This window comes from Heterocephalus glaber, unplaced genomic scaffold (assembly GCF_053883595.1).
Source record: "Heterocephalus glaber isolate CG9 unplaced genomic scaffold, H.glaber_assembly_v1.0 deba00001118, whole genome shotgun sequence".
Classification (NCBI taxonomy): Eukaryota; Metazoa; Chordata; class Mammalia; order Rodentia; family Bathyergidae; genus Heterocephalus; species Heterocephalus glaber.
In genome coordinates this window covers 2,710,151-2,734,025 of record NW_028258196.1, presented here as the reverse complement: position 1 = coordinate 2,734,025, position 23,875 = coordinate 2,710,151, and the positions used below count along the sequence as shown (strand labels likewise).

General features: G+C 39.6%; 1 protein-coding gene and 1 pseudogene across 3 annotated transcripts; one reads left to right on the top strand and one right to left on the bottom strand.

Annotated features, from left to right (window-relative positions):
- Window positions 1–461: 461 nt before the first annotated feature.
- On the bottom strand, window positions 462–22,246 carry Psma3 (proteasome 20S subunit alpha 3). Of its 2 annotated transcripts, none has more exons than XM_004871101.4 (11): window positions 22,065–22,246; window positions 19,118–19,200; window positions 14,145–14,268; window positions 11,633–11,734; window positions 11,482–11,555; window positions 9,291–9,363; window positions 8,400–8,465; window positions 4,720–4,766; window positions 1,834–1,901; window positions 1,196–1,260; window positions 462–628 (listed from the first exon to the last, which is right to left on the bottom strand). In XM_004871101.4, exons 1-11 carry the CDS (start codon window positions 22,083–22,085, stop codon window positions 584–586), a joined length of 768 nt encoding a protein of 255 aa, XP_004871158.1. In that variant the 5' UTR covers window positions 22,086–22,246; the 3' UTR covers window positions 462–583. The 2 variants fall into 2 exon arrangements, with proteins under 2 accessions (XP_004871158.1, XP_021104877.1); XM_021249218.2 differs by lacking the exon at window positions 22,065–22,246 and adding an exon at window positions 21,525–21,874.
- On the top strand, window positions 4,799–6,009 carry LOC101704219 (small ribosomal subunit protein eS1 pseudogene; annotated as a pseudogene). Its single transcript, XR_015450912.1, has one exon. The product of XR_015450912.1 is annotated as a small ribosomal subunit protein eS1 pseudogene (transcript).
- Window positions 22,247–23,875: the final 1,629 nt, after the last annotated feature.

Genomic DNA, 23,875 nt, shown 5'->3' with positions numbered 1-23,875 from the left:
ATTGCAAAGATGGCATGGTAGAAGGACCAGGTGGAGGATAGCTGTTCATCTCATGATGGGCAGGAAGCAGAGAGAGGAAGAAGAGGAGCTAGAGACAACAATACACTCCTTATTCCCCCAGTTTCCCTCCTATTCTAACCAGGCCTCACCTTCTAACAGTAGTCAGCTATAAACTCACCAGTGATGAGCTTTGTGATGAGTACAGTGCCCCATGATCCAGTTACATTCCACAGTCCCCACCTATAACTGTGAGACTTCTGAAATTGAGAACACTTTTTTACATATATTAAAGACTAACTGCCTGATGACTAACAGGCATTTTATAAAGTTCGGAAGTGGGCAACTGTTTCATTTATTTCCCTAATAAACTGGTGGGATATACCTGATTAAGGCGTAAGTCTATAATATTAAGTAAATGTCCTCAGCTATGCCCAGTTCTGTCAAACAGATATCAACCAAACTTCACTTGTTACAAGACAAAACTTTAATGAAAATTGAGCAGTGGATATGTATAATCCAGGGGCTAAGTAGTTACAAGGGACTGTCATAGAAATGTAAAGCAGAACAGATGCTAAAGTAAATGTTACATATTATCATCATCGGATTCATCTTCTTCCTTCAGTGATTCCTGTTAAGAGAAAAGATTTAAAATTCAGTTTTTTTTGTTTTTGGTACCTGGGGATTGAACTCAGGACCTTGCACTTGCAAAGCAGGCAGCGGCGCCACTGAGCTAAATCCCCGGCCCTAAAATTCAATTTTTAATAGTTACATTTCACACCTGTGGCTAACAGCCAGCTCAATAAGTATTGCTCATTAAAAATACTTGTATAAAACTAGAAAATGAACAGTGCCTTAGAATACCCGAGTAAAGGATAAGTATATCTTGCTGTAGTAACCAGTGACTATATCCTTGACAGATACAGTCAGACATACACAAATGAAAGCATTAAATATCCTGAAAAACTTGGAACTTTCACCAAATCATGTGTTCAAACCAGGGCAACTTTATCTCCATTGTAGCTTAGAGTTAACCTAAGTTCAACTCTTCATTCTTTTAATAGAAATAACCAAATTTCCCTTTTACTGAATTCAGTACAGCAAACCCATGATTTACAAACATTTGAGTTGCACACTATCACATCCTGTATAACTTACGGTACATGATTCTGGCTAGAGTTCTTATGCTTTGGCTTACCTTAGCATATTTCTCTGCTTCTTCCCTTATATCTTTTGGAACAATTTCATGTCTGCCTTTAGTTACTGTAAATTGAGACACATATTTAAGTGAGTTAAAAATGAGGACTGTATGATGTCTGTAGTACCATACAATCTTACCTAGTAATCTACAGTTGGTATGACTTGTCTAAGGTTGTAAACATGTACTATGAGTAATACAACTAGATGCTTTGAGCTCAGTAAATTATGATTTATAAATCTTGAGCACTACTTTACAATATGATTAATTTTAGAAATAGCCTAGCCTTAAAGTCCTATAGTTAACCATGCTAGAAAGAAAAAAATGATTTCTCAGTATAAAAATCACGTAATGCAGGCAGGGGGTGTAGTTAGTGCTGCCATGCCTGCCTGGCAAGTGCAAGGTGTCCTGAGTTCAATTCCTGGTACCGAAAAAATCCCCTCATAATGGATATTACATGAGATGTTTCAAGAAATAAGCTGTTCATAATTTCCATCACTTATTAAGCAGTACATTATCCTCATTGGATTACCTGGTATTTATACTTTGGCTTTGTTTTAAAAGGGAACCAGTGGTAAACAGATGTAAAGGTAGCACAGTTAAGTCCTAGAGCAGGTGAATATCCAAAAGTAACTTACATTCACCAACCCAGCTGAGCTCTAGTTCAAAAGCTTTATCCTTAACTTCATCATGTACTATGTAAATTCTAGAACAGAAAAGGACAAATTATTTGGCAAGAATGCTCCTCAATGTAAGTTATTTACAGTTATATACACATTCAAGTCTTATAAACATTAGAAGAGACAGAGTACACACAATGAAATACGAAATACAGATACTGACTATCCTGTACAACTCAAGTTCTGTTTATTTTGATGCTGTATTTGAAAGCTCTCTAAAAGACACCTAGAAAGGAACACAGATTGAAATGGAAAAAGGACATTAAGAAGTGTGCCTTTTTCAGGATTTTATTTTCCTGTTCATTGAACAAATACTTTAAAAGCCAATTAATGGAGACAGCGTTGGTTGTACACATCTGTACTCCCAGCACTCAAATCCCTAAGTCAAGATGATCTCTATTGCAAGTTAAAAGAATAAAAATTCTTTTAAAGCCAACTAATTGTTTTTGATAGTTTAGCTTTCTATTTTACAACTGATGTCACCTAACTTGGCTTTCACGTTGTAGTATGTTATAAACTGAAACGAGGAGGCACTGGCAAGTAAAACAGAGAAAGTATCAGTTAAATGTGGTTTTTTCTTGGTACCACGGATCAAACTCGGGACCTTGTGCTTGCAAGGCAGGCACCGGAACCACTGAGCAAAATCTCTGGCTCAGTTAAATGTCAGAGCTTTACCACTACCTTGCACATCTTCCTTTTGGGGAGGGTCTTTTGTTGCTGTTGTTGTTTTGAGACAGGGTCTTGCTATATATAGTTCAGGCTGGCCTTGAACTCACTGTGTAGTCCAGGCTGGCCGCCTTGAACTCAAGGTGATCCTCCTGCCTCAGCCTCAAGTACTGGGATTACAGGCGTGCATTACCACACCTGGCACTGGAGAGTCTTCTAAAGCCTTGCTGGAGAGTGTTTTAAATAAATAATGGCTTTCCTACAAAGACCTACAGAAGTCAACCATCATACCTAAATATAAACAGGTGGTGAGGGCTGACTTCATAACTTCAAAGACTGGTTCTAAAAGAATCTATTCCGTCTATCATGTTAAACTATGGTACAATTCAATGATAATACTTCTTAGGTAGTCCTAATGTTACTTGCTGCTGACAGAATGGTTGTTTATATTAAAAAAAGTTTTGTTCTTTTGTTTCTTCTTTGTAAATGAGAATCTTTTTGTCTATGACTTGTACTGAGTAACATGCTGGCCATTCTTTAAGATCATGATACAGGCCAAGTATGGTGGCACACGCCTGTAATCCTAGCACTCAGGAAGCTGCCACAGGAGGATCTCCGAGAGTTCAAGGCCAGCCTGAACTCTATATAGTGAGACTCTTGTCTCAAAAAATAGTCATGATACAGTATATTAACCATTGTTATTCTCTACTTTGTTGTCAAATTGTTTTTATATGTTTTTTCTATATTTTATTATTATCTACAGATAGTACATTAAATTTTTAAAAAGTGGTTGCTTCTAACTTAAGCTAAAAAATGAGGGAAGACAGGAAACTGGTGGTAGGAATGGTGGAGAATTAAGATGAAACCATCAATTTGAAAGATAAGAATACTTTTGGGTCGGGGATTTAGCTCAGTGATTCCGCCGCCTGTCTTGCAAGCGCAAGGTCTGGAGTTCGATCCCCAGTACCCCCCCCCCCAAAGAGTATTTTTATATTACTTAACAGCATCTGGATTTTTTTCTTTGTACCTATGTAAAATGTGAGTCACCAGTGGACTACAAATCAACTCACTAGACCTAGTTCATGTAACTATGATGTGGAATTCAGGTGCTGTGAAATCTCTGGCCTGTGATAACTTTTAATATATAAAATACCTTTGCATTTTTGGATCTAGAATTATTTTGGTAAAATAACCCAAGTGTATTTATTGACTGTTGTTAGTTACTAGTTTTAAAACTTGTTACATTGTACTCTAGGTTTTCTTAGCCTTTGTTTTATTTTGGCTTGTTCAGATTTGGTTTTTTGAGATAGCGTCTTGCTGTGTAGCCCAGCCAAATTCTGAACTGATGATCTGCCTGTCTCCGCCTCCTGAGTGCTGAGATTATAGGAGTGCACCACTATGCCCAACTTAAGCTGCTTTTAAATTTTGAAATATTGCTCTTGTCATCTTGTTAAAAGAGCTTTTGTGATAAACTTGCAAGTCTTTCCTGAAGAAACACGAGATTACATAAATGAGGCAACTTCATTAGACTGTGTGTAGGAATAATTGGCTATACACTACAATAAAAATAGTTTGTGGGGCTGAGGGTATACAGTGCAATATTAGAGCACATGTTCAGCATGTGTGAGAATCCTGAGTTTACATTCCCAACACCAAACACAGAGATAAAGTTTGTAAACTTCCTTTTTAGACAGTCTCCTTATGTAGTTCAGACTGGTCTTGAACTTACTATGTAGCCTAGGCTGGCTGCAAACTCACAGTGATCCTCCTGCCTCAGCCTCCTGAGTGCTGGGATTACAAGTGTGTAAACTTTCTTTAGGGCAATCTAATATTAACTATTATAGAAACTTTTGGAATTCCTAACGATCCACTATATCATGCTACTCTTAAACTCCAATTTATTTTCTCCAAAGCTGGATTTTCCCATCCCATTTATTATGACTAAAAAATGTAATTGACTGCATTAATGATACTGCTGCTTGTGATAGAGCACATGTTGAGCATGCAAAAGCCCTAGTTCAATCCCCACCACCAAAACAAGATATTCTCCTTAATGAAGATTCATCTCCTAAAAATTCTATACTATACTATTTTCAAACAAAACAGCCAGTTACAATTTATATTGAAAAGTTTAAGTGTGGTATTTTTATGGATGGTAAAAGCAAAGTTTCAACTTACATTTTTGCAACTTCTTTAACAACATCACGGCAGGTCATTTCTTTCATCTACAGAAAAAGTATAGTAATTGTGAGTCACAACTGTATGAATTCCCATTTGAATAATTGTTCACAACTTGTTATTAGTAATAACCCAAACTCCTGAGAGTCTTAGATCTACAACCAAGGAAAATAACATAAAATCCAAAAAAGGGCCCTTTTGGCTCTCTGAGCAGCACCATGGCAGTGGGCAAGAACAAGCGCCTTACAAAAGGCGGCAAAAAGGGAGCCAGGAAGAAAGTGGTTGACCCATTTTCTAAAAAAGACTGGTATGACGTGAAGGCACCGGCTATGTTCAACATAAGAAATATTGGAAAAACACTAGTCACCAGAACTCAAGGAACCAAAATTGCATCTGATGGGCTCAAAGGTCGTGTGTTTGAAGTGAGCCTTGCTGATCTGCAGAACGATGAAGTTGCCTTTAGAAAATTCAAGCTAATTACGGAAGATGTTCAGGGCAAAAACTGCCTAACTTCCATGGTATGGATCTCACCCGTGACAAAGTGTGTTCCATGGTCAAGAAATAGCAGACCATGATCGAAGCGCATGTTGACGTCAAGACTACCGATGGTTATTTGCTTCTTTGTTTTGTGTTGGTTTTACTAAAAAAAGGAACAATCAGATACAGAAGACCTCTTATGCTCAGCACCAGCAGGTCCGCCAAATCTGGAAGAAGATGATGGAAATCATGACCCGAGAGGTGCAGACAAATGACTTGAAGGAAGTGGTAAATAAGTTGATTCCAGACAGCACTGGGAAAGACATAGAAAAAGCTTGCCAGTCTGTTTATCCTGTTCATGATGTCTTTGTCAGAAAAGTAAAAATGCTGAAGAAGCCCAAGTTTGAATTGGGAAAACTCATGGAGCTTCATGGTGAAGGTAGTAGCTCTGGAAAAGCTACTGGAGATGAGACTGGAGCTAGAGTTGAACGAGCTGATGGATATGAACCACCAGTCTAAGAGTCTATTTAAAATCCAGATTTTTAATAGTGATAAATAAAATCTTATTTGTGATGGCTTGCTTCTGAAGAAAAAAAGAAAAAATCCAAAAAAGGACCAGATTCTAAGTGTTCTGATTCATAATTTTAACATTTTTAAATTAATATGCCAAAACAGATATTCTCACTAACCCTTGGTACCACTAATTTTGCATTAAAAATTTTAAAGATCCAAAGCCCTCTGACTACTCATAGGCAGGCCCTGGAATTGTAAAATCAGTTAAGAAATCTGACTTTTTTGGTGCAGGTAGGGAGGTGTTATTGGGGATTGAACCCGGCCCTGCACAAAGAACTATATCCCCAGCCATTTTTTATTTTGAAGCAGGATCCTGCTAAATCACTAAGTTGCCCAGGCTGGGCCTGTGATCCTCCTGCAGGGTGTGCCACTATACCCAGATGCCTTTTTTTTTTTTTTTGCCATTTTGTTTGGTTTTGTTTTTTTTGAGATAGGGTCTCCCTGTATAGTTCAGGCTGGCCTTGAACTATGTAGTAACCCAGGCTGTCCTTGAATTTGTGTCGATCAGCCTGCCTCAGCCTGCTTAAGTGCTGGGATTACAAGCATGCACCACCATGCCTGGCATTTATGGCCAATTGAGGGTAATAAAATGCTGACAAGCCATAAATACCTACCATAAAATTTAGCAAAATGGGAGTGAATAAAGTTGGACCACATGACAATATATTCAAGACAAAAATGCAAAATACCAGAGAAAGCTTGGTAAAAACCACCAAGATTTAACAGGTTCTTAGTTTGATTTTGAAAAAAATAAGTAAAATGTGCAAATCTAAACTGGGGCACCAGACTGGGCCTGGTGGTGCATGCCTATAATCCCAGCACTTGGGAGGCTGAGGCAGGAGGATCACCGCAAGTTCAAGGCCAGCCTGAACTATACAGCAAGACCCTGTCTCAAACTCCCCAACCCCAAAATGTGGGGTGCCAAAAACTTGTCTGTATTAGAATTAAGCAGCCCCCCGCCCCCATATCGGGGGATCAAACTCAGGACACCTTGCGCTTTCGAGGCAGGCGCAGTCCCACTGAGCTAAATCCCCAGCAGAATAAAGCATTCTTAAAATGCCTCACACTCACTATGTGTAGAAATTAGCATTTCTCTTCTGGATGCATGAGGGGGACGAGCAAGGGCCAAAGATACTGAGATGTGATTCAACTACATCTTTAAACAAAGCCAGGTTTGTTAATATCGTTCAGACGGGCATCAAACTCACAATGATCCTCCTGCCTCTTCCTCCCAAGGGCTGGGATTACAGGTGTGCACTACCATACCCAGTTATTTTTATTGTTTTGAATTTAGAAGTCCTGATGCTCAAATCTGTGTCTCCAGAGGAAGAAGGAACAATAACAGAAGTTGTAACATTGAATTTAAGAATACTAACCCAAGGAAATAATGTAGCTGATGTGGACTTTAAAAATAATGGGGAGGGGAGAGGGTAAATTAAAAGATCTAAGAATACTGTATCAAAAGAAAAAAAATGAAGCTTTCGTAAATGAGGGGAAGAGGGGGTGAAGGGAGTGGAAAGGGATAGAAAAAAATAGGAATTAGGACATATCGTGTGCAGGTACAAATTCCATATGATGAAAGTGATCGTTATATATATCCAAATTATACCAGTAAATTTAATTTTTTAAAATCCTTCATATTTGAAAAACAATTACAAAAGACAGTGCTGAGATTGAGGTAGGTGGATTTAAGCATAGACTGCTAGCTGCAATTTCAGCATGACAGTGCTGTTATTTTAAGGTGAATACTGAAGCGGTGTCATGTCTGCAACTTTGGAAAAACTCAGGGAAAATAGAGATAAAATATGGGAAAGTAACAGTCTAGAGGTTATAATATTCTTACATCTTCTGATATTTACATTTTTCATATTAAATTAGAATTGAAGGGAAAAGGAAAAAAGTTTGCCTTTACTGGTAAAGTTCTACATTTAGTGAATTAATTGCATCATACAAAGATTATATTTAAGCAGACTTGAAAACAGTATCTTCCTAGGCTTGCTGGTGCACACCTGCAGTACCAGCTAAGCAGGCCGCCACAATCTGAAGCCACCCTGGCCTACACAGTTCAAGATGAGCTTCAACTACATCACTAGATCCTGTCTCAAAAAACTCTGGTTAGTTTATTTGTCTTTAGGCAAATTTTTTGATAAGCAAATACTCTGTTACTGCTAAAAGGAAAGCTGGGCTTTTAAGAAATATTTTCACATTAAAAGCTGAACTTCTTGCTGTTGGGGAATAATGGGTAGTTCTAACAGGACAAGCTTCGTGGTTTGTCTACTAGGAACAGAGTAAGAAGTACTCAAGCACAGCTAGACATGTAATATAAAACTTAAAGGACATAAAATCTCTGTGCCAAAGAAATGATATGGGACAAACATTAACTTTTTATTGCAATTGATTCTGTAACATGAACTCAATTTTAAAGCTAGGGAGCCATGAATGGACTTAGTTGTTTTGTACTTTTCTGCAATGAAGGTTTTTAACAGCCATCCAGCTTTTTTATTTAACCACTTACCAGCTTCAGAAAACTGTTCTTTGTATCAAGCTGCACTACATCCTTACATTAAGAAGTTTAGTCTGTGGTGATAAATCTTCATTTCTAGAAGACTCAAACATTAAATATATATTACCTGAAGCTTTTCTATTTCTGTCTTTGCAGCCTGCTTGGCTTTGCCAATAGCACAGCCCCAATAACCCTATTAAAAAAGATAAAAACCACATAATCATTCAGTTAATATATTATCCAGTATCATTTAATAACCAGCTTTTTCTATATAAGTTAATGAAAATGTGTTAAATGACTCAAAAGTAAGTATGGAAAACATATTGACACCTTCTCGTGAATATTTAGAAGCTCAAAAAAGTTAAAATATCAAGCTTCACTCTAGAAGAACCTTTATTTTTTTTCCCCTCCCCCAGTGGTCCTGGGGTTCAAACTCCAGGCTTTCTACATGCTTCTAAGGAACTCAAAACACTGAGCCATATACTCTGTTTTAAAGACACTGCTAATATTCATAGTAATGAAAAATCACATTCAAATTTTACTATGTAGTATGTATAAATACTATTGAAAACAACAAATTTTTCCTGCCTTGCATTCATAGGTTATTTAAGAAACAAAAAAATACGGTGAGGGATTGTAGCTCAGTAGAACCACACCTGCCTGGCAATTCCATCCTGAATTCCATCCCCGGTACCAACAAAAACCTAAACAAAACATTCTTCTCATTAGGTTTTTTTCTTTGGTACCAGGAACCTTGCGCTTTAGGTAGGTGGCAGAACCACTGAGCTAAATCCTTGGCCCTAATTTGTTTTGTTTTGTTTTTCCTAATTAGTTTTTAAATTACATATAATTGGGCTAGGGATTTAGCTCAGTGGTTCCATTGCCTGCCCTGCAAGGGCAAGGACCAGAGTTCGATCCCCAGAACCAAAAAAAAGCAAACCTGTAATTAAAATGAAAGAAATGTTAATGAAATACCATTAAACTACAGAAGAATTTACCATAATTCAAAACCACTCACGTATGAAACACCTGATGGGTCGATCATGTACAGCTGTGCACCATCATTCACACTGTAAGACCCAAGCATGAAACTGCACAGAAAAATAAGGACTTTAAAACACTTTTCTTAGGGCCTGAGATGTAGCTCAGTGACATATCTATCTATAGAAAGATAGATAAAGATATACAGATATGTATAATGAGTACTTTGGTTAGTTTCAAATAAAAACTAGCCCATACCATCAAAATTTTTGTGGCCTTTTTTGTTTAGAATTAAACTTCCTGATGAAATTACCCTTGGGAGGCAGCAGTGCGGAGAAAGGAGTCGGGATAGGTGGAAAGCACCACTGAGGAGAAAACCTGACCTAGGCATAAACAAAGTCAAGGGAAACTGAAAGTAAAACTGAAAGCTTGGCAACCTTTTTCTGTTCTCCAGTATTCCTCCAGTCATTTTTCTGCAGTAAAAAATGTTTTACTCTTTTATATGCTCATAAATTAAAATTAAGCTATTAAATGATCATAGGGATTGCTGATTTTCTGAAACTGTGATATGTGCTTTAGGGAAGAGAAATCAGCACCATCTTACATGTAATTTCACACGTGGGAAATATTTTAACAATTATCTACTCACCATTTCAATTACTCCTTTCCCTTTTCCAGAATGTCATGAGACATGCCTTTCAGAATACGTGACTGTCATCATTTTGAGACCCTTCAAGGTTTTTTTTGTTTCAGACAAGGTCTCACTACCTAATTTGGGCTGGGTAGAACTCATGCTGATCTTCCTGCTTCAGCCTGAGCCCTGGGATTTAAACCCTTCACCATTTCCTTCATTGAAACTCTTAACCATGCTATGTGAAATAGTATTTCTAACCCTTGAACTCTGCAGAGCAAGTATACTTGCCTACCTTTATATATCTGAATGGTGTGTGTATAGTTTTACACCATCTCTCTGCTAGAAATACTCTTCATCCATTCTGCCTACCTCACAACACTTCACTGCCACCTCCAGGAAAAGATCGTTCCAGAGTCTGTTGCCCCAGGATACTCAGGACATACTGCTATCACCTCTAAGGTTTTATTCATCTGGGTAATCACATCTATGACTGACTCATATGTTCTTACAGCCTGAAAAATAGCAGAAAAGTAACTGGTGTCCACAGAGCTCAGCTGAAAGGTGAAAAGTGAAAGGTATTTTATATAGTCAAAGCAGAGTTTTTCAGAGTAAGTAACTGTAATAACTAATAATAAATTATCTACCAGGTGGGGCTGGGTATTTAGCTCAGTGGTTCCGGTGCCTGCCTTGCAAGTGTCCTGAGTTCGATCCCCGGTACTAAAAAAAAATTATCTCTCAGGTCTACCCTAGTGTCAGCACAATAAAATACAGGTTTTCTTTAATATGTCTGTCTGAGTAATTTTAATATGGCTCACTGTAAACTCAAAAGGTGGGACTAGAGCTAAGCACTAAGATTTTGAACAGTGCTTTATTTTGATCAAGCACGTCTGCCTAGTTCAAAAGTCTTCTCAGGAAAATCTAGTCATGACAGGTCTCCTTGCAGAAGCCGTATTTGGAAATCCCATTCCAGGTCTTGCTGCAGTTGACTCCCCACTTTCACCAAAGGTGAGAATACTAAAAAAAAGAAAAGTGAGAATACCAGCACCTCACCTCCCCAACAGATTTTCTTCCTGTGAAAAAAATCATGAGGGCCAGGGATTTAGCCCAGTGGTTCCGCCGCCGCCTGCCTTGCAAGTGCAAGGACCCGGTACCAAAAAAAAAAAAGAGTGAGACTCAAAAAAATCATGAAATGTAATTATGTATGGCTTCGTTACTAATGAATTCCATTTAAGAGCATTTTACCTGAGTGCTTAAAGGTATCAGATAAAATTAAGACTACTGAAGTATAATTAACTACTTAATGTCAACTTGAGGTGTTGTCAGCTTACAGTTTCCTGAGATGATCAGGGAATTAATGCCAGAGAATTAACTGCCATCAGATTGAAAAGTCATAATTAGAGTTTCTTAGTTTACATCACTTTAAATCTGTACAATCCCTTTCACTGTTCAAATAGTTTTTATGTGTACTTTTAATCTCTCCTATATTTCTTAGTAAGATTTTGTCTTTTTAAGCATATGAAAAGGGACAACATGCTGAGGAAGGATAGATATCTAACGGTACAGATCTGACCTGTGAGCATCTCAGAGTTCCTACCTGCAGCCGAATGGTCTAACAGCACTGTAGAGTGTGTAAGCATGTACGTACATCGCCACTCTGTCTGCAAGATGCTGTGAGGAAGAAGAGCTTATTAATACGTTTCTGCTCAATACTACTGCTCAAGAAGCTCAATATGTTATCAACTTACTTTGAGTGGAATGTTATAGCCAAAGTTAGATCTGAAGTTGGAAGCTTCTTCTCTTGCTATGTCTGCTAAAGAACGAGCATCTGCCAGCAAACCTGCTACTGCCTAAAAAGAGGTACCAATTTAATAAGCATATTCCTGTTACAGAACAAAAAGTACACAAATATGACTCTGTCTTATCAGTCACGTTAAGAAGGAATATTCCTATCACAGTCCTCTCCCCAGTCTCCACCTCACTGTAAAAAGCTTGATTTAAATAGTTTTATATTCAAAAAGTTACTAAGTTTTGGTCTAAAAAGCACAACTACAGATGATTTTTAGCCTGTTAGCTAATAAACCACAGTGAAAAACTAAAATACGACTGTTAATTGTTCAAAATTGGTGGCTTAGATCTACAATTCCTGCACTGTGTGGTCAGATATCCTGGTGCACTGGAGGGAAACTATAGGTAGTGGGGGACATTTTAAATTTGGAAGGAAAGAGAAGTCGGTTTTACATTGTTATTTTACTACATTCCTTTCGATGCCATGAAACCTTTGAGAACCTGTAGTGTATCATCACAGCACTCAAGAGGCCGAGGCAGGAGAATCAAGAGTTTCAGGGCTGGGGGTTTAGCTCAGTGACACTGTGCCTGCCTCGTAAGCACAAGATCCCAAGTTCAATCCCCGGTACCCAAAAGAAAAGAGTTTCAGACTAGCCTGGACAATATAGTGAGATACCCAATAAAATTTAAAAATTAAGAAATTTAAAAAAAAACAACAGTACTATGCAAAAATCAATACGGAATGCCAGGCATGGTGGTGCACACCTATAATCCGAGCATTCAGGAGGTTGAGGCAGGAGGAACTGATAGCAGTTCAAGGTCATCCTGGGCTACACAGTTTAAGGCCAGCCTGAACTACATGCTGAGACCCTGTCTCAAAAAAACCCCAATAAAGAACAGCCATCTGATCTGATAAACACATTAGTAAACATAATTTTTGTAATCTTTAAAAATATTTTCCTTTCATTGTATATTTTTTCCTAAACAGCTACTGTTCTTAAAACAAAGTTTAAGTTATTTGAACCCAATTACTTCATAAAACCTTAGGTATAAGGTATTTTTGATCTACAGAAGCCATGAACAGAAACCTTTTGATACTAAGGAACCATGAACCAAGAAAGCTTGGAAACGGCTAGATTACATTTACAGAATCTAAAAGTGGTATTAGAATCTTTAAATTTCTTTTTTCCTGAAAGCAGAATTCCACACACATTGCATGTTAAGCATTTTACATAATTATTTTGAACTTCACAACAACTGTATAAAGAACCAGTAGACTCTAAAGTCTCATAATTCTCCATTCACTTTGAAGATGAGAGCTGTGGAGAGGACATTATGCCTTAAAACCCTTTGAGTTCAATGTTTAATGTTTTGCCAATTTCCAAGTATAAAGAATGCCATAGATTCCTGGCTTTAAATTTACCTCCAGACCAGCTAGCTAGGTTACAGTCTGGCAAGTTTCATCAAGACCTATCAGTTTCACTGGCAATAATAAATCTGGTCAGGAGAAAAACTGTTCAGAAAATATAATCACTTATATTTCACTAATCCTTTTTATGTAAACTGCATCTCATTTAAAAGCTGCAAATCTATCAGGAAATGCAGGCGGTCCTACAGGGTGAGGCTACAAAAGGGGCTCTGAAGTAACAGGAAACCCAAACTTGAACTCCCTCCCCACCTGTGCGTGTCTGCTGTAAAAATGGGGTTAACCTCAGCAGTAGGGATGAAAAAGAATTTATGTGGCGTTCACATCATGGTACTAGCACACAGTGTTTCCTTTTCTTCCTTGCCTTTCCAGGTAGCAGTATTAGAAACCCATTTCCTTACAGTAGTTCTTCCTGAAGGAAGTCTGCCATCTACATAGGGTGACTTCAGTACTGTATGTACCAGTAGTGTATCTATGGCTTAGTGTGTGCTTGTGTGGAGCACTTTTTCTGCTGCTCTACCTTATTATAAATGTTCTCTGAGTATAACATCTTTGCTTATCCCAACAAAGGATACAAAAACCTAGATTCTCTGTATCACCTCCGTTGATGATCCATAGGATCATGATCTCATTTCTATATACTCCTCACCCTCTCCTTTTCTTTTTTGAGACAGAGTACTTTCACATGTAGTTCAGGCCAGCCAAGAACTATTTACCCTAGGCTAGCCTCAAACTCACGTGACCCTCCTGGCCTTTGCCTCCTGTGCTAGGATTACAGGCACGTGCTACCATGACTGGCCTCCCCACTTCTTTCCTTAAGGTAACTTGGTTTCCACATCTGTCATTAATCAGGTTATGGGCTGATTAACCTTTATTTTAGTAAACTGTTCAAACCTAGTAACTCAGTTATTCTAATTATCTTTCTAGTTGCTCAATGATCCACTACCTCAACATTAATGTAATAAATGAATTCTTAAAATCACATTTTAATGCAATTGTTACTTCAGAAACTGGACAAAGAGGAACATTTTAAAACGTGACCTTACCATTCCAACATGCCGATCAACATTAAAAAGCCGTTTGTTGGAACCTTCTTCATAAAGTTTAGAAAGAACTAATTTTTCTACCCCAAAGACAACACCATCTTTACATCTGATCCCAATAGCTGTACTGGAACAAAGAAAAAAATTTTTTTTAACTTAAGAAAGAAACTTCCTAATAAAACAAATCACAAGATAGGTAACATTTAAAGCATGTCAAATACATTAAGGCATTTAAAAACTAGAAAAATAACCCAAAGTGTGATAAACAGATCTAAAATAATTTTTTTTTAAATAAATTAGATCTGTATAAAAAGTTTTCATGTTGAGCCAGGGATTTAGCTCAGTGATTTCGCTGCCTGCTGCTCAAGCGCAAGAACCTGAGTTCGATCCCCAGTACCAAAAAAAAGAACACTCCTCAAAAATCTGTCATAACAACTGAATAAAGAAACTTACACAGTGCTAACAAAATATGGCACAGTGTCTGGCAAGTTAGTCATGTTCAGTGCTGTCCATCAGAAGATAAAAGACAGATAACAGGAAAAGGGAGATCGATATGTGGTGACAGGGAAAGGGACCAAGAGTTGGAGGTGGGGTAGCAAAGGGAGGGGAAAGGAATGAAGATGTACCAACTCCACACCAGGAATGTCATCATCATGTGCTGCAAATGTACTGACTACACAGTGAGACCCTGTCTCAAAAAGCTAAGAAAATAGGCTACATACAAACTAAAACAAAAAAGGTGACCAATCTGGGTAGAGGAATTGATTTATTCTTTAATTTTGTTCATTTTTTCCAATTTTTCTATAATAAATGTATTGCTTCTATGAAATAGAAATCTATGAAAATAAAATGTTCTGCTGTAATCAAGATAAAAAGATCTTAACCTCAAGTAAAAGTTGGAGAAGTTATATGATGCTCTTTCAATATTAAAATGTTAATTTAAGGGCCAGGGATTTAGCTCAGTGGTTCTACTGCCTGCCTCGTAAGCGCAAGGACCGGAGTTCGATCCCTGGTACCAAAAGAAAAAAAAGTTAATTTATACTTTTTATCCTTTTTAATAAAAGTAATTCTGAGATCATAGGGTTATACACTGGTATTCCCAGTACTTGAGCGGCTGGGGCAGGAGGATTACTGCAAGTTTGAGGCCACCTTGGACTACACAGTTCAAGATCAGCCTGAACTACACGGTGAGACCTTGTCTAAAAGAATAAATAAATAAAATAATAATAATAATAATTCTGATCAGGAAAAACCCAACAGGGAAGTATAAAAAATGTTTATAGTTTTGTGGGTAAAATTATCTCTCAACTCTTTTTTTGGTAATAGCATCACCAAGCTCTAATCCCTTGACTTTCTCCTTCATTTCCCATGCTGAACTATGTACTACTGACTTTTTTCTTCACAATTTCCTTTTTTGGTACCGGGGATCGAACTCAGGACCTTGTGCTTGCGAGGCAGGTGCCAGAACACCACTGAGCTAAATCCCTGGCCCTCTTCACAATTTCTTAGGCCCACATCTTCCTCTCTAATAACTTTACCAGCATTAGGGTCCTTGTAATTCCAGGATTATAACAATATTTTTTCCACTTCTTCAATCCACCTCTCTTAATTTGACAGCCTCATCTCTAGCCTGATTTTCTTTTGTCATCATGATAATCTACAGCAAAGGTGGAGGAACTGCATCAGTCACAGGCCTCTCGCGGTCTGACGAGACCACGGTGCTTCTTCCCAAAGATGAACAAGCACACGTGCCAGTTCGACAGAACCTCAGACCCTGTCCTCCACACCTGAGGTGCATTCAGGGGCCCCTCGCTCCAGTCTAAACTCTGCCCAGCTTTTTGGGTAAAAGCTCTGAGAAAGTGGCAAAGCTCATACAGCTTATCCAACACCCTGGTACGTGAAGCCCACACACTGACTCTAACCTCACCGCCACCTCAACACACTGAGCACTTCTGCCTCAGTGTCTTTGAAGTAAAGTTATCTGTGTCTTAAACTTAAGCTCTACCACCTCAGGAATCTTTCCCTGATCATTCCAATACACCTTCCTCAAGTTTAAAAAAATCTGTATTCTAAAGTAAAAGTTCTCAATGTGTAGTTTGGAAACTCTGTGGGATGCCTGAGACACTTTCAGGGAGTCCATAAAGCCAAGACTATTTTCATAAGAATACAAAAAATGGGCTGGGGATTTAGCTCAGTGGCATCTCACCTGCCTGGCAAGTGCAAGGTCCTGAGTTCGATCCCCAGTACCGAAAAAAAAAAAAGTTACTAATGTTAATATGTAATTGTGTTTAAAGCTCTAATTTTTGGTGCTGCAGACTGAACCCAGGGTCCTGTGCCTGCAGAGTATGTGCTTTATTTACCGCTGGGCTATAACCCCAACCCTGTACTTTTTCCCCTCAGTTGGCTGAGGTGTAGCTCAGTAGCAGAGCGCTTGCTTAGCATGTTCAAGGCTGAGGCTTCCACCCCAGCACACACACACCACACCACACCACACACCAACCTGCCTGAAAAAGTGCGGCAGGACCTGGGGATTAGCAACACCTGCAAGCATTGAAGCCCTGGGTTCAGTCTTTACGCCAAAAACTGAGAAGCACATCAATGACAGAACGTTCTGTTCCAGCCAACAAATACCTAATGATAGGTCTTTGGGCCTTTCCTTAGAATATTTTCTAAAAAGACCTTCCAACTGTAAATATAGTTAGTCCTCTATACAACTGCAAATTCAACCAAATGTGGTGTGAAAATATGAAAAACAAACTTAAAAAGGACATACATGTTCACCATGCTCAAGATTCTGAGTTTGATTCCCAGCACCAAAAAGTTGGTACGCATGGGACTGAACCAAGAAATCCCAAATACACAAGGGGAAAAGCTCATTTTTAGGGTTTCACTTTCTAAAAATACTTCCTTATGGTTGCTTACATGTGACTGTTTTAAATGATATTTAAAGATATTTTATAGAAAACAAATTCCTGAGTAGTTCTTCATAGCCTGTCCTCCATTTTCAGAATTACAGATGGTTTCAAAATACATCTGCAGTATTTTTCTTAGGATTTCTTAGTCAAGTATTTCACATCACTGAAAATACAAAAATGCAAAGGAGGAAGAGAAAAACTGTTAACTTCTCTAGTCTCTCTAGCTCCTTGTTCCAAAACCCCCCAATTTTTTTTAAGATCAGGTCTCCTTTTGCCCATGCTGGCCTCACACTCATGCTATCTTCCTGCTTTAGCCTCCCAAGTTGCTGAGATTATTTTTTCTTAAATTTGAATTCTATCACTTCTGTAAACAATGACAAATATATATCAGCCTAAAATTCTTAGCCTTTTTTTCTATTATACAATCAGATACTAACAGATAAGTACCAATATCACTAAAAAAACTACATTTAAACACAAAATACATTGCCTTCATTATAAATTCAAAAAAAATTAAAATATTTTTTGCTAAAAATTTTTTAAATGTTCCACAAACCTTTAGAAATTCACGTGTTTTCTGCCACTCAAGATGGCATGTAAGGGACATTTATTCATTAATTACTAAGGGCTTGCTATGTGCCAGCCATGCAAAGACAAGTGACTCTCTATCCTCATAAAAATCTCATATTAATAATACTAATGGAACCAGGCATGGTAGCATGTCCCTGTAATTTCAGCAATCAGAAGGCTGAGGAAGGAAGACTGTGAGTTCAAAACCACCCTGGGCTACACAGTTGGGTTCAAAAGGCCAGCCTGGACTAAACAACAGCCCCCTCCCCAAAACACCACCACCACCAACAAAGAAACCAGCATTTGCTCCATGTGCTTTGCCAACATTAAAACCATTTTCCTGCTCTATCTTTATTCCAAAGGTTTTCACTGTAATGAGAAAACAGCCCAAATACTAACACCCTATATGTATCTGAAAAAAAAAAAAAAACCTAAAAAATCTGAATGAGATGTTATGATAGAAATTGTAAGGGTCAGGAGAATAGCTCAGTGGTAGAGCACTTGCCTAGCATGCACAGGCCCCACATTCAATTCACAGCATGACCCCCTCCAGAAATAAGAAATGTAAAAAAGTCCTTTACTGGGCCGGAGGTTTAAGGTCCTGAATTCAATCCCTGTTTCCACACACAAAAAAACCCCAAAAAACAAAGTCTTTTACTTCATCCCAAAGCTGCTTCAGATTTGAAAACACATAAATGTGACTACAAAATTTTCTCAATGAAAGATTCAAATTTGTCAAGAGCTAATAATCGAGACATTAGAGGGGTATGAAGTAATCATTTTAGTGCACTACTTAAAAAAAGACACAGTGCCGAGGATTTAGCTCAGTAGTGCCGAGCCTGCCTCAAAAGCGCAAGGTCCTGAGTTCAATCAATCCCTGCTCCTGGAAAAAAATAAAAAGAAGAAAGGAAACTAGTTCAACTCAGGAAAGGCAGTGATCCTACACCTTTTGAAGCAAGGGTGCATCAATAAAGAAGAATTTTTTAAAAAGAAAGAAAAACTCCGGAGATGAACATGTGGACAACTGCACAGGACATTTAAAACATAAGGTGGATGAGAAGTAAAAGATGACAACGTCACAAACCTAAGGGCCACGGAAAACAATGATATAAATCAAGAATTTCAGGGCTGGGGTTTTAGCTCAGTGGTTCCGCCACCTGCCTCGCAAGCCCAAGGACCTGAGTTTGATCCCTGGTACCAAAAAAAACCACCAGAATTTCAAAAAGAAAAATGAGCTGGCAAAGACGATTATGAATGTGGTTTTTGCAGTAGATTTTAGACATGCCTATATAAGTGGGATCAACTGGAAATACAGGACTGGTGCTCCTGGGAAAGATCTGGCCAAGAAAGAAAACTGGAAATGACTAAGTTGAGATTATTTTAGGGCATATACTAGTTTGTGTCAAAGAAACAGCTTAATTACTAAAAGTATACAAAATAAATTTAGTACTTGGTTAAAATATTAATTTCAAGTAAAACAATGTTTCTTACCTGCTATTTTCCACAGCCTTCATGGCATATTCAACTTGAAAAACTCTTCCATCTGGAGAGAATGTGGAGGCTGACAGGTCATACTATTAAGAAAAGGACAAGAACAAGCTTACAACATGTCTTTGATAGTAACAACCATACAAGCTGCTTTATTCTCTAAATGTTTTAAGCATCAGGAATGAGTTCTAGCCTGAGGACAAATGCTTTGAAGAGGAAGAAACAGTGGCTGAGGAAAAGTTACACCATTCAGATTTCCGCTACTGAAAAGTAACAGATCCAAATCACAGGAGATCAGAAATTCATTCACATAGGACACAAAATTCTTCTTTTCTTCTTTCGAGACAGGGTCTCAACGGTGTTGTCCAAGCTGGCTTTGAACTTGCAATACTCCTACCTCACCCTGAGTGCTGGGATTACATGGATGTGCCAGCACACCCAAATCCCAAACTTTTTTTTTTTTGGTACACGGGGTGGGGGTGGGTGGGGGGGTGATGTATGGATATGGAACTCAGGACCTTGTGTTTGCCAGGCAGGCGTGAAGCCACTGAGCTACATCCCCAGCTTTTAAAAAGTTAAAAGTTAAGGGCTGGAGATGTAGTTCAATGGCACCCCACCTGCCCAGCAAATGCAAAGTCCTGGGTTCAATTTCCGATACCATAGAAAACAAACAAAAAACTAAAAAAAAACAACAAAAAAAAACAGGGCCTACAGATGTAGTTCAGTGGTGCTGTGCCTGCTGGCAAGCGCAGAGTCCTGAGTTCCATCCCTGGTACCAAGGGGGGAAAAAGAGGAAATTTAAAGTTAAGATGGGATGACAGAAACAAAAGTCAGAACTTGTTATTGTTTTCGGGTTTTTTTTTGCAGTGCTGGAGACCAAACCCAGGGCCTGGCACATGCAAGACCTGTGCTATACGACTGAGCCACATCCCCAGCCCAGTCAGAACATTCAAATTTGTAGTTGTGCCACTAAGTGAAGAATGCTGGTGAAAGCATTTAACATTCACTTTTTTTTTTTGGTACCGGGGATCTAACTTGGGACCTTGTGCTTGGCGAGGCAGGCAGCAGAACCACTGAGCTAAATCCCCGGCCCAACATTCACTTATTTTTAATAAGTACCTATTATGCCGGGCATGGTGGTGCACACGTCCAATCCCAGCACTCAGGAGCCTGAGGCAAGAGGATCACTGCAAGTTGTAGGCCTGCCTGGGCTACACAGTGAGTTCAAGGCCAGTTTGAATTGCACAGAGAGACCCTTCCCCCCACCCCAAAGCACCTACTATATATGTCACTAAATAAGAATACAAAGATAATCATTCATTCATGAAATACTTCATTTTTTAAAGCAAAACATTCATCACAGAATTTGTACCTGTACATGATATATCTTGCTTCTATTTTTCCTATTCTCCTCTCCTCCCTTTAACCCTTCTTCCCCTTTTTATTTACAAAGCACTTTCATTAAAAATGAAACTTTGATCCCCGGTACCAAAAAAAAAAAAAAAAAAAAAGAAACTTGGGGTGGGGGGTACCGGGGATCGAAGTCGGATCCTTGAGCTTGCGCAGCAGGCGGCCAAACCAGAGCAAAATCCCCGGCACTGAAACTTCATTTTTAATCCAGTCAGACAAATCTAGGCATAGATACAGAACTAAACCAGAAAAGGTAATGAAAATAAAACAGTAAAACCAGTCGGGCGTGGTGGCGCACATCTGTGATCCCAGCACTTGGGAGCCCGAGGCAGGAGGGTCGCCAGAAGTTCCAGCTTAAATTCAAGGCTAGCCTAAAGTACATAGCTAGAGACCCTGTCTCAAAAACCAAAAAACCCCCAAACAGTAAAATGATAGTATTACAGGGTGCTTCATCAAAGAAAGCCCTGCTGAGGCAGTTCTATTTGAGTCAGAACTCAGTGGCAAGGAAGCATCCATTCAGCATACCGAGGATGCGCCTCCCTGGCATTTGATACAAAGACCTTATAGTTGCAACTAGCATAGCCCAACCAAGCAACAGAAATAAGGTCACCACCTACCTACATTCTAAGCGCAATAAGTGCAGAACAGAGTGTACTAAGCCAGCGAAGGAGAGCAGAGCCGAACTCTGGCAGGCTTTCAGGCTGCAGTGGGTGTAAATAGGTACTAGGGAGCAGTATTTTATTCTAAATGCAATGAGTTTAAGCGGGGAGGCAACATGATCTAAATGTTCAAAGCATCACTCTAGCTTCTCGTGGAAAATGAACTGTAGAGCCAACAAGAGTGAACTCAAGTGATCAGGTACTCCAAAGACCGGTGGAAAAGACTTCACAAACGCAATACGCTGAACAAAGTAGCCTAACAGGTTAAGAAGTCCAACTCCGACATCCTCATTTGTCTTATTGACAGTCAGAAGTAGTTAAGTCCCTAGATAAGCACTTACACGTTTACAGCACCAATGCCTGAAACAGGAAAGGCTGGAACAAAAGAAAAGCTGAAAGGATGCATCAGATCCAGCCTTTCAGATCCAGGGGCCTTTGCACCGCAGGGCAGGCCGGCCTGTGAGTCAGCAGTGCCCCGTTTCCCGCGAAGGCGGCCGTGGTCTCGGACGTGGAACCCAAGCTGCAGTGCCGCCTTGGGGGCTCTCAAGGGGCGAAGGGAGGACCGAACCCTTCACACACGTCAGGACCCACGGGTTTCCACTTTCGATTTCCCCCAGCAGCTAAAAACGTGACTCAGCAACACCAAGTGGTTGCGGCCTCGCTGTCGCCCCAAGCTCGCGCCCGCGAGCGCAGCGCCGGAAGGGCCGCCCCGAACTCGGGCCGGGACCCACTTCGCACGGCAGGTCTCGATGGCCCCGACCGGCCCCCGGCCAGAGGCGCCCCGGCGCGCTCCGGGGCAGAGCTCCCCAGCGTGGACCTCCCAAATTTCCCACGCGCACTCTAATCCACCGACCAGACCTCCCCGTCGGAGGCAAACTCACCCCAGTTCCGATGGAGCTCATCTTGCCCACACCACCCGAGATTTAGGGTTCTTAGGCCCACAGCGCTTCACCTATTCCTCAGCCAGCGCAGGCCAGTAACACGCCCTCCCATTGGTGCGCTTCCAACCAATAGGCTCTTCCGCTGCGGCTCGCAGAGGATTGTGGGGGGAAGGGGAGAGAGTGGCGGGCTGCGCACAGACGCAGAAGGCAGAATTATAGTTCTTCGGCCGCTTTTGAGTCAGGGCCTTGGTTATTTAAGAAGCTGTCCTATTCCTTTTCCTAATAATTACCTTTATTATCTATCAACTTTCTTTTGGTTCTTGAAGCAGAGAGGAAAGTTGTTCCTGTCCCGTTCCCCCCAATTAAAACCAGAGTTTTAAAACTGCGGGGCGTGGTGGCACACTCCTGTAATCCCAGCACTTAGGAGGCTGAGCAGGAGGATCGCTGAGTTCGAGGCCAGGCTGAATAGTGAGGCTGTCTGCAAAAAGTAAACGAACAGAAAACAGAAGAGGAGAGGTATCCATTCCTTTGTCTTTGGCCACCTGGTTCTGACCCAGTATCTCTATGGCCTCTGTTCATCCTCTTCAGGCGATTGGGTAGAAATTGTACTTTAAGAAAAAAAAAAAATACACTTTTAAGGATCTCATCTGAGCTCAACTTGACTTGGAATCTTACAGATGTCTTGGTGCCCTTTCTAGAGTAAAAGCTAATCCTTACTAGAGATGTATTGAGTACTAATTATGTCTAAAAGTACTCTTATACATTGCTGATAAAATGAACAAGTTCGACTTCCACATGGAATTTGCAGTCTGTGGGAGGAAGTGGGCAACAGAATAAACAGGCAAAATATTTGCACCTTGCTATAAGTAGTAAGAAGGGAGAAGAGTGAGTTAATAGGTAATGGGGGTGCGAACTTTAGGCCTGGTGCTCAGGGAATGACTTTCTCATGGAGTGATATTTAAACTGAAACTTGGGATAAGAAAGGGCTGATTGTGACTCAGGTAACTGGCAACAGGTGAAACCTGGCTGGTTTTAGGAAGTCAAGTCTGACCTGCCACGCAGATTAGGAGAAAGACAGAAAAATCAGAGATGTAGACATGGAACCAGAACTTGTAGTGATTGAATTTTAATATGATTGTAAATAAAAAGATGGCAGAATAGTTTATAAATCCTAAATACTTCATTATATATTTCCCCCAAATAACATTTTACATAATACAATTACAAAAATGAGAAAGGTACATATTACTCTACTTTATTCATAGTTTTGGAATTCTCCCAAATAATCATAGCACAAGATCCAAGATCATACATTGTGTTCGGTTGTCATGTTTACACTCTCTTTTAACCTAGAAAATAGCTGCTTAGTTCTTTACTTTTTTTTTTTTTTTTTTGGTGCTGCGGATTGAACTTGGGTCCTTGCACTTTCGAGGCAGGCAGCAGAACCACTGAGCTAAATCTCTGGCTCTAGTTCTTTACTTTTTTATGGCATTACATCTTTTGTTGTTTGTTCGGTTTGGTTTTCGGAGACACTTTGAATTCACTATGTAGCCCACCCTGGCCTCAAATAAACAATGATTCTCCCGCCTCAGCCTCCCAAGTGCTGGGACATTAACATCTTTGATGAACAGAAGTTGTTTATTTTGTAAGATGTTCTATAATTTAGGTTTAGCTCATCTTTTCATTAGATTCAGGTGATACATTTCTGGGACAAATACATGGGAGACACATGTGTCTGGTGATGTTTTCTCCAAGATTTGTTTTTTCCTTTGTCACTAATAGATACCTGGTGAGGGGGCTGGGGATTTAGC

What these genes read in the sequence shown, in the direction of transcription:
- Psma3 (XM_004871101.4), bottom strand. Translation starts at nt 22,085, where the DNA reads ATGAGCTCCATCGGAACTGGG. An exon ending in GTTAAAGAAGTTGCAAAAAT is followed by an intron (nt 1,902 to 4,719) that starts GTAAGTTGAAAC and finishes TTTCTGTTCTAG; the next exon opens with AATTTACATAGTACATGATG. An exon ending in AAGCAGAGAAATATGCTAAG is followed by an intron (nt 629 to 1,195) that starts GTAAGCCAAAGC and finishes TTCTCTTAACAG; the next exon opens with GAATCACTGAAGGAAGAAGA.